This window comes from Athene noctua, chromosome 11, assembly GCF_965140245.1.
Source record: "Athene noctua chromosome 11, bAthNoc1.hap1.1, whole genome shotgun sequence".
In the NCBI taxonomy this organism is placed as follows: Eukaryota; Metazoa; Chordata; class Aves; order Strigiformes; family Strigidae; genus Athene; species Athene noctua.
The window spans coordinates 12,084,206-12,098,598 of NC_134047.1; the positions used below are offsets into that span (position 1 = coordinate 12,084,206).

The 14,393-nt window shown below is 40.7% G+C and overlaps 1 protein-coding gene across 3 annotated transcripts in view; it reads right to left on the reverse strand.

Annotated features, from left to right (window-relative positions):
• LOC141964428 (vascular endothelial growth factor receptor kdr-like) overlaps positions 1 to 14,393 on the reverse strand; it is a 141,379-nt gene that overhangs the window by 76,339 nt on the left and 50,647 nt on the right. For all 3 annotated transcript variants that reach the window (XM_074914786.1, XM_074914785.1, XM_074914781.1), the window contains exons 4-7: positions 7,722 to 7,849; positions 3,289 to 3,448; positions 1,696 to 1,832; positions 10 to 169 (exon numbers count right to left, since the gene is read on the reverse strand). In XM_074914786.1, the coding sequence (XP_074770887.1) occupies positions 10 to 169; positions 1,696 to 1,832; positions 3,289 to 3,448; positions 7,722 to 7,849 (585 nt within the window). The remainder of the gene's footprint in view (positions 1 to 9; positions 170 to 1,695; positions 1,833 to 3,288; positions 3,449 to 7,721; positions 7,850 to 14,393) is intronic.

The following is a 14,393-nucleotide window of genomic DNA, read 5'->3' on the forward strand; positions in this document are numbered from 1 at the left end:
AGAACTTACCGTATACTGTAACTGTGACATTGGCCTCCAGCCTTGTTACGTTGAGTGTTTTGCATACATACAGGCCTCCATCCTGCATGGTGACATTTTCAATTCTGAAGCTACTGCCGACTTTATAGACCGTATCACTCTGGTCCATTGTTCTTTTAGGATAAGGGTGCTGAAAGTCAGAAAAAAAGGGGTCAAAAAGCAGCATAAACTGGATTATTTTGTTCATCCTTTCAAAGTCTGCCAGTAAAGAAAAGCAGTGATTTATATCAAAATTATCATATCTTCCTGTCACTGAAATAAATAATATAAAAGACAAATCAGCAGTAAGAGCTCTTGTGTGAGCTTTCATTATCAAGTCTAATAAGAGAGAGACACAGAGTGGAACTGTGGCACTTCTCTACTGAAATCTGGGCAGGCAGGTAAATAAGGAGATGCATCACAGATCAGCCCTCCTCAGCGACAAAATCCCAGGGAGCTCAGGGCAAAACTGCCATTAGCACCTGTAGGATCAGAGTTGTGCTTTGGGTTTTGGTTTGGTTTTTTTTTGTTGGTGGTGGTCACAGTCAGTATTCTTCTGTCTTAAAAAACTCCTACTTTCTAAAAGAAATATAATATGAAAGAAATACAATATACCATGACAGCCAAGTGCCAGTGCAAATTACTGGAGAATTTTAGAAAGCATTATCACTTCTGATAGTATTTTTGATCCCAGAGATTTGACCAAGAAATTTTACATTTATAATATTAGAAATCTAAGGAGGGTTCATAAAAAAACAAATCTCTTCCGTCATATGGGGTTTTAGAAATGAAATTCAGTAACACCATATTGCTTGCACTTCTATAAATTCTATGTTCTATTTTCTGTAGTTTCTTCACTAAAACAAATTTAGACATTCTTTCTTTAAGTAAACAAAATAAGTCAAAAATAATCAATTTTTTAGGAATCACATTCTACACTTTTCCAAGAGGCTTAGATGCTTCTTTGAAATGTATATTTTGCTGAAGTAAAAAGAAGAAAAAAAAAGCGCGCAATAATTTTAATTCCAAGCATCAAATAGAACCGTGAGTAGTATCGCAGATAAATGAACTGATATGGAAAGTACCCCTTCTTCCCTCTGTTTTTTCTGAGGAGAACTGAAAGGTTTTAGTACATAGGAGCAAATGCTCAGTCTCTTACATGTTTCTACTTCAAATTTGGCATTTTTGTATTACATTCCACAGAAAGCTCAAGAACCTACACTCAGAATTTAAATTTCATTCTTTGGTGGGGATTTCAACAGATACAATTGGCTTTTGTTTCACTTTTTCTTACTTAGCAAATGCCAAGCTGGATGAACAGATTGACAATTTGCAACCTTCATGGCTGCCTTTGAGACTTGCCACTGTGAGCTGGGATCAACCAACAGGCCAGAAGAAATGAGACAGCTATTCTTCCCAACAAGAAACATACACTCCTAGCTTTTCTTGCAAACATATATTTAGCCTGAGATTTCCAGTTTAATTTTCAGGTTCAGTATGGTCAGATAAGTTTTAGATTCATCCAGACTAAAAATACAGTCAGTTGTAGGCTTACAAATGGTTGGCTATATTTCAGAATAAGTAGCAGCTAGGGTTTACTCAGCCCTGTGAACAGATCTTTCTTTTGGGTAGGAGGGGACTGCATGAAAGCAGAATACTGAATTTTCATCAACTCACTCTCCCATTAGGACATGTCCATACAAACTCAATGCGCCCGTTGATGAAGGTTTCTGCTGTGCACTTCAAATTGAGAGTTTCTCCAACCAGCAGTTCTTTGGGAGTTGCTGACAGAGACAGGTTCTGTGCTCTGACCTCTGAAATGAAAAAAATCAAAGGTATAACCACACAGCACACTCTACATCAATGACATTTAAGATGGAATCCACACCCCCCTTGCCTCTCCAACATCTGTTCCTTTCACCCTTTCCAAAATAAACAGCTCACCTTCTTCTGTCATTTCTATGTAAATCGTTGGAAATGCCCACACATGGAAACATTAGGTCAGTTGTATATACGCCTGAACATCTGATCAAGCTAACTGATCATATATGGATACAGTAATTTATTAATTGCTTTTCTTGTGTTTGCCATGTTTGGCTCCAGCCCTCATTCCTCAGCTCCACAGCCATTCTCAGAAACACTTTTCAAAAGTGACTCATCCTTCTGAGTGCCTCAACACTGGCATATCTGCAAGAGGATTAATTCCTGTAAAATATGAAACACGTTTCTCCTGCTCTCTGACAACCAGCTACCTTTCCTTTCTGAATGGGATCCCCAAATATTGGTCATATATTTGTTGTTGCCCTAAATATATCAACTCTGAAAGAAGCCTGTATCATGCCTATGGTGTCCCATACCACACATCTGACCACTGTATAGTAACACATTCTAGAGTAAGGTATTGCCTGTGTCTTTTTGGGCTAGAGAGGGATAACCTAATGTTTTTTTTAGCTTTGCATTCATGATTATAGTAAAAAATAATTACACCAACAATGAAGAAAAAGAGAGAGAGAGAGAGAGAGAATTACAGGAGTTTTATTTGGCTGCCATACAAATTTACAACCCTGTTGTTTAAAGCTGAATGCTAATTGTATAGAAGGATGCCATGATTTAATAGGAATGCAGTCACAGTAAACTATCCTCTGTCAAAAATACAATAAATGAGGAAAGAAAGAACTTACATTGAAAACAAAGGAAAAATAAATTATAATTGGCTTCATATAAATCCCCAGCACTCAAAAATTTAATATTTAGTTGCTTCAAGTTCAGATTTTAATTCTGAGCTGAAACTCAACTGTAAATACAAGGGAAAGGGTATAGTGAATCACCAGGAGAAACTGTATAAAAAAGCAAAGGTTTGAATTAGCAGTTTAATGAGCTTTGTATACCATGATCTTATGTGTTTAATGACCAGAAGCAAAAAGAAAGCTACTGTTTGGTTTATCCTAAACCAGCAGTTGTTTTAATGTAAATATAGCTCAATCCAAGCAAACAAAGCCTTGAGGGGATTTGCATAAAATACTCTTATTTTGTACCACCTCAACACTTGGTAATTTTTCAAAACCAGGAGTGGATCAAATCCAAGTTCTATTGAATAGGAAAAAAGGGGACGAATGAGTTTGCTTTTAGTCTTCCAGCTTGGACTTGCTACAGATACATACCAATTAGATATATCAAATATAATTGAGGCTAACCAAGAAATAATACCCAAGGGCTTAGCTATGAAATAGAAACACTGTGTTCATTCCTTGGCACACAGCAGTCACTCACCCAATCTCTGTGTTAGGTAATAGGAGGTGAACACACTCCCATTGACATTTGCAGTGCATGTGACTACTCCAGAGTAAACGAAAGAATGAGAGGGGATGACAAATCCTCTTCTTGGGTCCCACACCATCCCCTTGTAGTTCACATCTACAGAATGAGGATACTGAAAGAGAACAGACAGATAGAAGGCTTGTGAGACATTCCCTTTCCCCTCAGACCATAGAGGCAACCAGCCAAGACTGTTCTGCTTTAGAGGCAGGGTAGATATTTGACCTTTCAGAGTGGTTGGTGGTCTCATTCCACACATATCTGAAGCAACATCAACATAAGCAAATAGAAGAGCCCTCCCTGAGGTATGACTGTCTTTGAAATTCAAAACTTGGACATCATAACTGGAGCTTTTGATTCAGTAGCCCCAGTCCTCTCAGACCTTAGGCAAGATACCATGCTACCCATTGTAGGTCCTATTTCCTCATTGCTTTACTGGAAATAATTATGCCTATCCTATATGAATTTTGCAGGGTAATATTTTTGAAAGTTTTTAAGAACAGAATTTGCTTCTCCTAATGCTACCACCTGTTTTCCTGAGATCTCACAGTACTTTAAAAATGTGTGAAGTTAGACCTCAAAAGATCAGATTTATTCATGTCAGTAATTCACCTGGTGGCAGTCATCTATAAGCTATGGTCTATGGCTAGTCATCAGATTGTCTCTATATCACAGAAAGGGATGAGACACTTTCAAAGCAGCCTATTGATTTCCACTGAGCACAGAAGCAGCCTGGATGACTTGAGATGGTAAATCATAGCATGACAGAAAGAAGGGGACTTGGTAACATAGACTTTTTTTGTCCTAAATTCATAAACACTTGTAATGTTCTGACATTCTGGAAAAAGTAGTATCTGTAAGTTCTGCTTATGAGGGAGAAGTGAGGATACAAAAGATGAATGTGGAAAATAAACTAGAGCAAAAATTCATTTAATAAGAATGAACCCTCAATATACTCTTGGACAGCACCAATGTCAAGCAGGTTAGCTTTTGGTGGTGAGAATAATTAGTTGTTTATTATCATTATTATTATTATTATCACACAGGGAAATCCTCTATTTGCTAGAGAAAATGCAATTTACTTTCCAATAATTTTGAAAATCCTGGATTATAATGTAGACAAGAAATATATGAAATTAAATGCAGAAAAATAGCTCAGGAGTCTGTAAAAGAGCAGATGACTGAAATTCACCCATTTCAGCCTATTTGCAGGCAGGTGAATGGAGGCACAGGCTGTAGGTCTGACTTTTGCAGCAGGACATAGGAAAGCGCTTTAGGACTGAGGATGTGCTGCAGGAGTGCTCAGATCACTTTTAGCTGAAAAATGAAGGATTTGGGCAAACCTCACTCTGCCTGCAGTTGCCACATGATAACTAACTTCACTTCCACAGTGCTTCTCCCTCCTTCTTATCAGATACTGGCTTCTCAAACATGACACAAGTTAATATTTTTCTTTTCAGAGCTACCTTGTTTTAGCTTTTGAAGCTAACCAAGAGAAGGGCTGCACTGGGGACTACAAGTGGGAATTTCCCCGATTGGTAGTTGTTATGCAGCATGCATTTTATTTTTCTGTCTCCAAACAAACTGTACTCTTGTATGGCAGTGTGGCTTAAACGAGATTCAGTTTAAATAATACTCCTGTTCCAAAGAAATTTCAGCTTCCGACTTTGAGAGCTGATGTTCATACCTCTCACATGAATACAAAATTGATCAGGTTGGCATTGGTTTAGGTCACTTGTTATTATATTTTCAGCACAGACCAAAGACAAAGGAATTCTGACCATGGGTCAGTGACTGGTGATGTTGCTGTGGGGAAGGAGGCACAGTAAGACAGTTGCTTGCTTTTGGAACAGCAGTTCTCTTCTGACAGTAATAGGAAACATGGGTTTCATGTAAATACTTTCAAAGTAATCAAGCTGTGGCATCTCTGTTCAAAGCCATTAGGAAAATTCAGAAAAATTACAGAAAGAGATCTGATACCTGAGGCTTAATCATGCTTTAACACCCATGGAGGTCAAAGTTGTAAATGGCAAATGCACACTGAACCAGATCAGTGAGTAAACAGATCTGACAAGACTGAAAATGCTTTTTTTGCCCAGAATTAAAATCATGTTAAGCAAAATTAAAAGTTTGAATTGTGTGTCTTAACATGGGTTTATTAATAACAAAGATGATATGTAGCATTAGCTGGGAGCTGTTTAGTATTAGCAAGAGGTACCTTTCCCCATACATATTTAAAGGCCAGAGAGTGCAATGATTTTAAAGTATAATGGTAACATAAGGAACTTAATTTACAGTGGAAAAAAGTACTTTTTCTACAAGAATAATAAAATGTGATAAAGCTGAACTTCATGGTTTGGCAGCTCTGCTCCCTGATGGCTGTGGGAAGGGGAAAGAAAAAATAACCCTACTCAGGAGGCCCTTTTCAACACTGCACACATATTAAACATCTTCATAAAATATTCAAAAATATATATTTAAACAATCAAACCAAAAGCGTCAGTGCTGCTTGAAGGAAATCACAGTGGCTTTCCTCCCTTTGAAGTTCGTTGTCTATTGGAGATTAAATTTGGAAGAAGAGGATGTTCTAAATTTGTCTGATCGCCTTATTCACCTCTCCTCCCCCATCCTTACCTCCACCCCTCTCCCGCCCTGCTTCCTCTTCGCACAGGAAGCCGCCACCTTGGCTCCACAGGGCGCTATGAAATTCCCAGACAGGGTAAAACAAGCGGTGACTTTCCATAGATGGAGCCCAGGGCTGGCAGCACCCGAAGCCAACACACGCCTCCCGAAGCTACTCCTTTGAGTAGTAATGTCTCTCCAGCTCATGGCCTCAGAGGGGTTCCTTTGGGGAGCCACACTCAACAACAACATCCCTGCCCTGCAATCCGGCTGCTCTTTCTTGAAGGGAAAAATCTTTTTAGGGACAATTTTCTTCATAATTCAAAAGGGAGATTTCAGTGGAGATTTCATTCCACCAGCGGCTTGCAGCAAGGTAAAGGACTTCAGTTTGTGTTTGAAGAAATTACCAGGAGAGAATTTAGCTGGCAAGCAGGGAGAGCAGGGCTCCCTATAAATAAGGGGATAAATGTGGAGGTCTGCACCTTGCAAGGTGCCAAGGCCCCATTTAGGCTCATGTGTCTGTGCTGAAGTCAGCAGCAGTACTCCAGCAATGAATTTGGTTGAAGTAGGCTAAAATAAGATGAGATGTTTCATTTTTATAGCCAAGGAGGAGAAGGTGATAACACTTATCCAGGCTAAAGTGATAAGCTATAACTGGAGAGGAGCCTTATTCCCCCCCCACCCCACCCCCCCTTTAATCCCTACTAACAAAACTTAAAAATAGAGATCTGCTAAAGCAATAAGTCCAGTGCTGTCCCTCTGCACGTCTACTGGAAATTTGCCATTGGTCTCAGCAGGAGCTGGAGCACTGTCTCGGGCCTCTGTGATTTCAAGTCCTGTCTCCCAGGAGGAGGAGACATCCAACAATTAAGACATCTAACAGCAAAGAGGAGCAGAGGTTCTCAGATCCCTCTACCAGCACAGCATCAGCCTGTCTGTGGTGCTCTGCTATCACACCATATCCAGCAGAACAAGCTCATCTCTCACAGCCTGTCCAGACAGGCTGTGGAAACAGAGCCAAGGCAGAGGATGAGCTCTGGTTCCCATTAGGACAGCTCAAGCAGGCAGCCTAGCAGGGGAGTGGAAAGGCACATAACCTATTAGGTAAAAGGCAAGATTGGAGCCAGGAGACCTATGTTCTGTTCCTCACTCCATGATAGGCTTCTTTATAGAGCAATTCTAAAGCCCTTTATATAAGTGACTAGATCTCCATCAATTGAGGAAGACCCAGACCTTAAATTTCCATTTTTATTATACAAAATGGCCTTGGCCTCCACAGACTGTTCTGTAACCTTGACATTCAGATGTAACTGCTGCCAAAGGGGTGGATGCTGTAGCCATTTATTCTCAAAGCTGAAACTTGTTTTAAATTTATTAAATCAAGCAAAAACGGGCAACTGTTTGAGGAGGTTCAAGGTATAAAAGAGAGAAGCTTTCATGAGGATAGATAATAACCAGGTGTTATACAAAGACTTTTGAAAAAATATAGTGCATTGTCATCTATCTTTGCCAATTGATGGGGGAACATCAAGCCACAAAATGAGAAACATATGTGATAAACTCAGCCTAATCCCCAAAACATTCTTGTACACAGTTCAGTAGTAATACATGGGAAGAGCAGGACTGTGCTTCTGGATATTCAGTATCTTTGGTTTTTTTTTCCCTGAAATTTACCTAGCTTCATACATTTTGTTTTGTATATTTACTCATTGTGTTGGCAGCCCAGACCTCTGAATTGACTGAGTTTCTCTGAAACAGTCACTTACCTGGGTAAGCTTAGGTTTGATATCTGGCAAGGTAACTCGGCAGGGGATAACAACCGTTCTGTTAGCATCTAAAATGTAGATTATTTCGGGATGTTCCGGGTGAATCTCCACAAATGGATTTCTGTAGTCTGCAGGGAAAATAACATTGATTTGCAAAACTGCTCCTTTACTGATCAATGACCAGAAGATCACTGTAATCTGAGCAGCTAATTGCCCATAGTGTCTGCTCACTGTATCATGCTTGTTTGCAAATGTCAGTGTCATATAGGGATTATAGCCAATGACCAAGAATCGGAATATCCCATTTCTACCCCTATTTTAGCAGTTTCCAGTGTAATCTTGTAAAAATTCCTTTTCTTATCCCTTCTCCATCTGTAAAAATGAAGTTAATAAATCATCTCCACTGGTCTTCATGGCAGCCTCAGTGCTCTGGATTTCTTTCACAGGTGATATTATACTGCAGCACCCCTGAATTCCACAGCAGTTAAGTGTTACAAAAGGTTTACAGCAGTTAAGGTAAATCTATTAAAAGAAAAAAGCTTCTTCCTGTAAGTGAGGACCTCTTGAACATGAAGAAGGCATGCAAAAAGGGAATGTAGACCCACCATATTCAAATTCAGGCAAGAATAATTTGTTTAACCTAACAGTGAATTAAGTTGGTCACACTCTTGGGGAACTGTGGGATTTTCTACAGATCTGCCACAATAAATCAGACAGGATATACATATACAAGAGAAATAAATAAAAAAATTACATAGTTTAACTTAATAAAGCTTCTGAGTCTCACTGATTTTTCATCGTATGAATACAGTGATGTTCATCAGAAAATTAAAATAATGTTTGTGAAGTCCTGAAACCTTCAAGATTTTTCTAAAAAGCTTTGACTTGATATTCTTATGGTATAAAGTTTCAAATACCATTCAGCTGATGCAATAGCAACTACACCACACAGTGTAGGTAGTCAGCCACTTCTGGTTTGGATTATACTGTTGACAGGAAAGGATGTGCACCCTGTACAATAGCCTCAACCTACTTATCCTTGGCTTGGGACCTGCCTCTACACAATTATATTTTGGAAATGGCTTCACCTAAAGCCTGGGAAATAGCTGACAGGAAAGGTTTGTGAACAATCTAGGTTGCAAAATGGTGCTCTACAGTATTCTGACAGTACTTTAAAAATGGATGTGCTATGAGGAAATTAAAATCAGTTTTCAATAGAACGCGCAGCTACTCCCAAATGGGCTAAATTGGTAATGAATTCAGTTGGCTGGGGCTGACACATCCATCGCTATGGATCTGTAGGAGGCCTTCAACAATGGCCAACACTTTAGGGCTTTGGAAAAGGGAAACACCTATAGTGTAGGCAACCTGTTCTCTGATGTTGTATAATGAGGAAAAGTGTCCTTCTTGATGAAGAACATTAAAGTACTTCCTGAACTACCCTTGTATCCTCATGCCATGTTTCATCTCTAATTTCTGATTTAATATTAAGGAATTTTTTAGAGGCAAAAAAATAAAATACTTATTGCTTGTGGATCTAACCCCACTGTTCATCCAGAAATTGCCCAGAATGGAACGTCTCTGTGCAAATACATGAAAAACTCCACGCACTACCGAATCAAGACAGCAATGCTACTTCTAGATCATCGGGAGCCCTCCCGCTCTCCAGAGCCGAGGGGCCGGCGGGGGAGCTGGGCGAGGAGAGCAGAGCCGGTGGTGGCCGCCGAGGAGCCGCCGCTTCAGCCGGGCTGTGCTGGACAGTTCCCGGCGGGGCCGCGCCCGACCCCCGCCGCCACCGGGCCCGGCGCTGCGCGGCGGCTTCGGCGGCCACCCGGCCAGGGGCACGGAGAGCACCCGCGGCAAGTCCGGCGGTGACACCGAGCTGTGTGGTGTGGTCGACACGCTGGAGGAAGGGGATGCGCCATCCAGAGAGATCTGGACAGACCCTCAGCATCAGAAGGACAGGGACCTGCTCGAGCGGGTCCAGAGGAAATCGTGAAGATGCCCGGGGGGCTGGAGCACCCCCCTGTGAGGACAGGCTGAGAGAGTTGGGGGTGTTCAGCTGGAGAAGAGAAGGCTCCGGGGAGAGCTTAGAGCGGCCTCCCAGTGCTTAAAGGGGCTACAGGAGAGGTGGGGAGGGACTCTGCATCAGGGGGTGTAGGGGTAGGACAAGGGGGAACGGTTTACACTGACAGACAGTAGATGTAGATTAGATGTCAGGAAGAAATTCTTCCCTGTGAGGGTGGTGAGGCCCTGGCACAGGCTGCCCAGAGAAGCTGTGGCTGCCCCCTCCCTGGCAGGGTTCAAGGCCAGGTTGGACGGGGCTTGGAGCAACCTGGGCTGGTGGAAGGTGTCCCTGCCCATGGCAGGGGGGTGGAACTAGATGGTCTTTAAGGTCCCTTCCAACCCAAACCCTTCTGTGATTCTATGACCTGTACCTCTGCAGGGGCAAAACACTGTCACAGCAGTAGCCAGCACCCTTCCTGTCTTACAGCCCCTCTGTTTAGCATGCATTGGTCTGACTCTGCAGCATGGTGCGAGAGTATCTCCAGTAAAGGCTGCGTATAGCCTCAGCTGTGATCAGGTACCTCTCAAAGACAAAAATCAAAGCCCCAGGCTGTGTTTAAGAGCCTGAATGGTGTGATCCACCAATTGGTTTAGCACCAATGTGTCAGGCCAGCTGGCCCCAATCCTTTCACCTAAATGCATACTCTCATTTTATATGGGGAGACTGTTGTGGCAGTTGCTCGGCGATTGAAGAAAGCCCCAGTTGAAGTGTTCTGCAGTAACACTATCTATTAATCCCATTAATCCTTGCATTACTGTATCAGGCTTCTCTCCCCCCTTCATCTGTTGGCAAAACTGTGAAAGCTCTAAAATCTCCATGAAAAGATGGCAAAACATTCCTCTAACTTCTTTACCTAGTGAGGAAAAGAATCCTGTACACGGAGTTTTAAAATTCCAAGTCTTCCTTGGCCATTTTGCCTACTCTCAATAAAGAGTCTAAAACTAAAACTCTCCAAATTTTCTTCTTTCCCAATACTCTATTCCTAGCAAACAGACTTTTGCTTCAAATCAGTGGGGATCCATTTTTCAATTTAAAACAAATGTTCATCCTTTGGACCCTAGCAGGGAGCTGTGTATTCCATGCTGGAGGATCTGTAATTAAACAGTAGGTGAAGTGCTTATTTATGTTGAATTTTTCTGGGTAAGAAGTATATATGTAAGTAAGTGATGTAGCTGTGCTTATTGGTGACCTGCAGAATAGTTTGAACATGGAGTGTGAGATTTGGATTTGCTCTTCCACAGCTCCACTAACAAAGGAAAACACAGAGCTGGTTTATCTCACTTGCTTTGTCTTTATTTCACCATGACTGGTAACTCATATGGGAACAGGTTCATTCATCTGGGGATATCAATGTTCATTTCTTGGCTAATAACAATAGTCTTCGCTTCAGGAATGTCATGGAAATACGTAAGTGCTGTCACTTGAAATTACTTTTCAAAGAACTAGTGCAGAGTTGGAGTTCCTTTGCTCCACAACCCAAGCCAGTTTCACTCACAAAAAAATTAACGGTGAAAGGCAGAGGTTGAGACCATTGCCTTTTGTATTTTTGATAGCTGATTTTTAGTTCTGAGAACTGGGAATGGGATTCTTAGCAGAGAAAATGTACCACATGTTTCATCATGATGAGACCAAATGTTGGTTGGAGCTCCTTGTGTGTATCAAAAAGGTCACATGTGTTATGATGATGTTTTACAAAAGGCACTAGGGTCACTATGCAAGTACAAGAGATGTGTGCTTCACATGGGGAGCTGTGACAAGGAACTGATCAGTAGCACTGAACATGAGGCAGTAAAACAGAAGATAAAGACCAGAAATGTGGATGATGTCTATCATTTCTAGTAATGTCTTTTCATGTCAGCTTTTATGCCATGCCACTGATTAATTCTGACTGGTGTGGTCTACAAAAAAGCATATACTTTGAAGTAAGGGCATTACAAGAAATAGTATGTGAGAGAAATTAATTGGAATTAAAAAATTAGATGTATAATCTCCTCACATGTAGGAAGTTTCCATGTACACATCTGAACTTTCTGGTTAGGCAGACACTGGTTCTAATCAAGCCTTGATCTGAGAAACCTGATCTCTGGACCACAACTCTAGCTTGCTCCAGTCCCTAAAACTAATAGGAAATATTTAGTCAATCCAATGTTCTATGCACTTTCCCAAACAGGTATTCTAAATTCTTCTATTGAGTCACATTACAAAAATGTGTTAAGTGTTTGTCTCTGAGCATTAATGCTGCTTAATACCTCTGCAGTCTTGCTCTCTCCAGCTAAACCATACTTGGAGGTATCAAATGTGATGATATTTTTATAGCCAACTTTAAAGCTGGTGCAAATGATGAAACGCCTTTCTACTTAAAAGAAGACCCTGGATTATTAAAAGAAGATCCTTGGATTATTTGTTATAGGAAAAAGCAGAGAAAGTAGATTTTTGTGTATTTTCAACAAACACTGGGAGTGCAAAAAGGTGTCAGGGGAAGTGTATTCATATCTATTTCTAGGTCTATGGAGAAAAAGGAAGAACAACTAATGTGCCATGTGACAGGGGGATAAGACAAGAATATAGGGCAAGAGGAAATTTGCTGTGGAAAAAGTAGCTTCTTGATACCAAACTATTCACAAATTTGGATCAAATTTTAACTAATTGTTTTGACTGAAAAGATGGGAGCACTGGATTTAAAAGTATTTGTGCCAATATTTTTAGAGGTAATTTCAGAATAGCACTGTTTGTTTAAAAAGTAACATAAATCAAAAGAAGGCAGCTAGGCAAAAGTTAAATAATCCTAAAATGTCAGAAAATATTGAATTATGCAATGATTGAAATATCTTAGTCAAAACAGAATAACATTTCTCAAAAATATTTGCTGTTCAGGGAGAGAAACCAATTATTTAATCCCATTCTCCTCCATCATCTCTCCCTACCTCTGAGACTGACCTCTACCACATTTTCAGATTCACAACAGACCTAAAAATAATCTACTTTTTCATCTGTAAATAGGACAAATACTCATCATGGTGGTACAAAACTACTGAAGAACATCTAAATGGGACGCATGAATTTACAGTGTATGTAGCAGAAGCTATATTTCATTCCTAATTGATTTTTAATAGCAGTCTGCACCTGAATTGCCATATGTCTAGCCAGTAGCTAGAATTACACTATCCCAGATCATAAGCTACAATCTGAACTGGAAGCCAAAATATATAAATCTAGCCTTCTACCACCAGTATTTGAAATCTAGATAGTGTTTTAAAATCGATGTGCAATTAACAACAGCAAAAGGCAGTTTCTGGGTTATAAAGATTAGGTTGGGAAAGGGGAGGATGGCTTGAGCTGCAATTGATTGTTAATCTCTAGTGGATGTCAGGTCTCATGGGCATTATTCTCACTCTGTTTTGAAAAAAAAGAGGAAAAGGGTTTATAATTTATGGGTCCTTCTCTTTCCTACAGTAAGTGAGGTTTCTTAGAGTCCTGTGCAATAAGCAGATGGCTATAATTTGTGTTATCCCAGTGCTTTATCCTGTTTATAGCCTTAGCCTAAAGAGAGTTCTCTATCTGCCGAAGGCCTCCTTTCCTCCCTATTCCAACCTTCAATATTGGAGCTCCTAAACAGGGTGGGATACCTGTGTGAGTTAGTGAAGCAACTCTTAAAGTGAAGATGCTAATGTGGCAGCTACTTGCAGGGCTAAACTGCTACAGTTTTGACATCAGAGTTTAAACATGAGGTGAGGGCTACACTTTGGCCATCAAGTGGAGAGTGACTGGAATGAAAGGAAAAGGCAGTTGCAGGTGAAGGTCAAGCACTTACTAAGTAACCCTGGGCATGTCAGTGAGGCCAGGAAAGCTTTTTTGTCTCCCTAACTGTGAAACTCTGTGCGAAAGCAAAAATAGTATCATCAAGTGCTAAAGAGTACCAGGACACAGAGCAATGGAGGAAACCCCAACGCATCCTGCAGCCTGCTTGTGCTTTAGTCCAGCTGGTCTAAAATCCCACATAAGCAGGAACAAGCCAACCCCACTTGCATTGGGAAGGAGACGCTCTGAGCAAGAGCACTTTCCAGGCAGCTGGAGCGTTCACTTAACAGATAAGCAAATATAAAGTGGCTCAGCTTTGGATCTTAACAAAATGACAAAGAATAAATACTGAATAGGGAACTAATCAACTGTCAGCTGATACCTTCGTTATGGTTTGTGCAGACAAAAAACTGAATCCTTCATGAAACTCCTAAGTAGTTCAGACTGACTGTGGCATGGAAAAATGATCTGCTGGAACATCGGGAGTGTCACTGCCAGCTTTACAAACATGTTCACCACCTTAAGTTAATCAGCAATCAGTTAACTCCTTGTAAAAAAGTCTCCCAGAGACAGAACTTCTTGAAACAAAAGGGACGGGGTCACTTTTCTTTAAAATTGATAACCTTAGTCTCAAGGAAGATCTCTGCTTCCAGATGGTGTAAATCAGCTGCACTCAACTGTTGCAATTTGGAGAGCTGAGGCATGGGAAATGCAGGTGCCGTCCTCTCTGCAGTTACCAGCACTGAACTCCAAGTGAAAAAATTCTCAGCAAAGAAACACTTTATGAAAACAGGGTATTTCCCTAT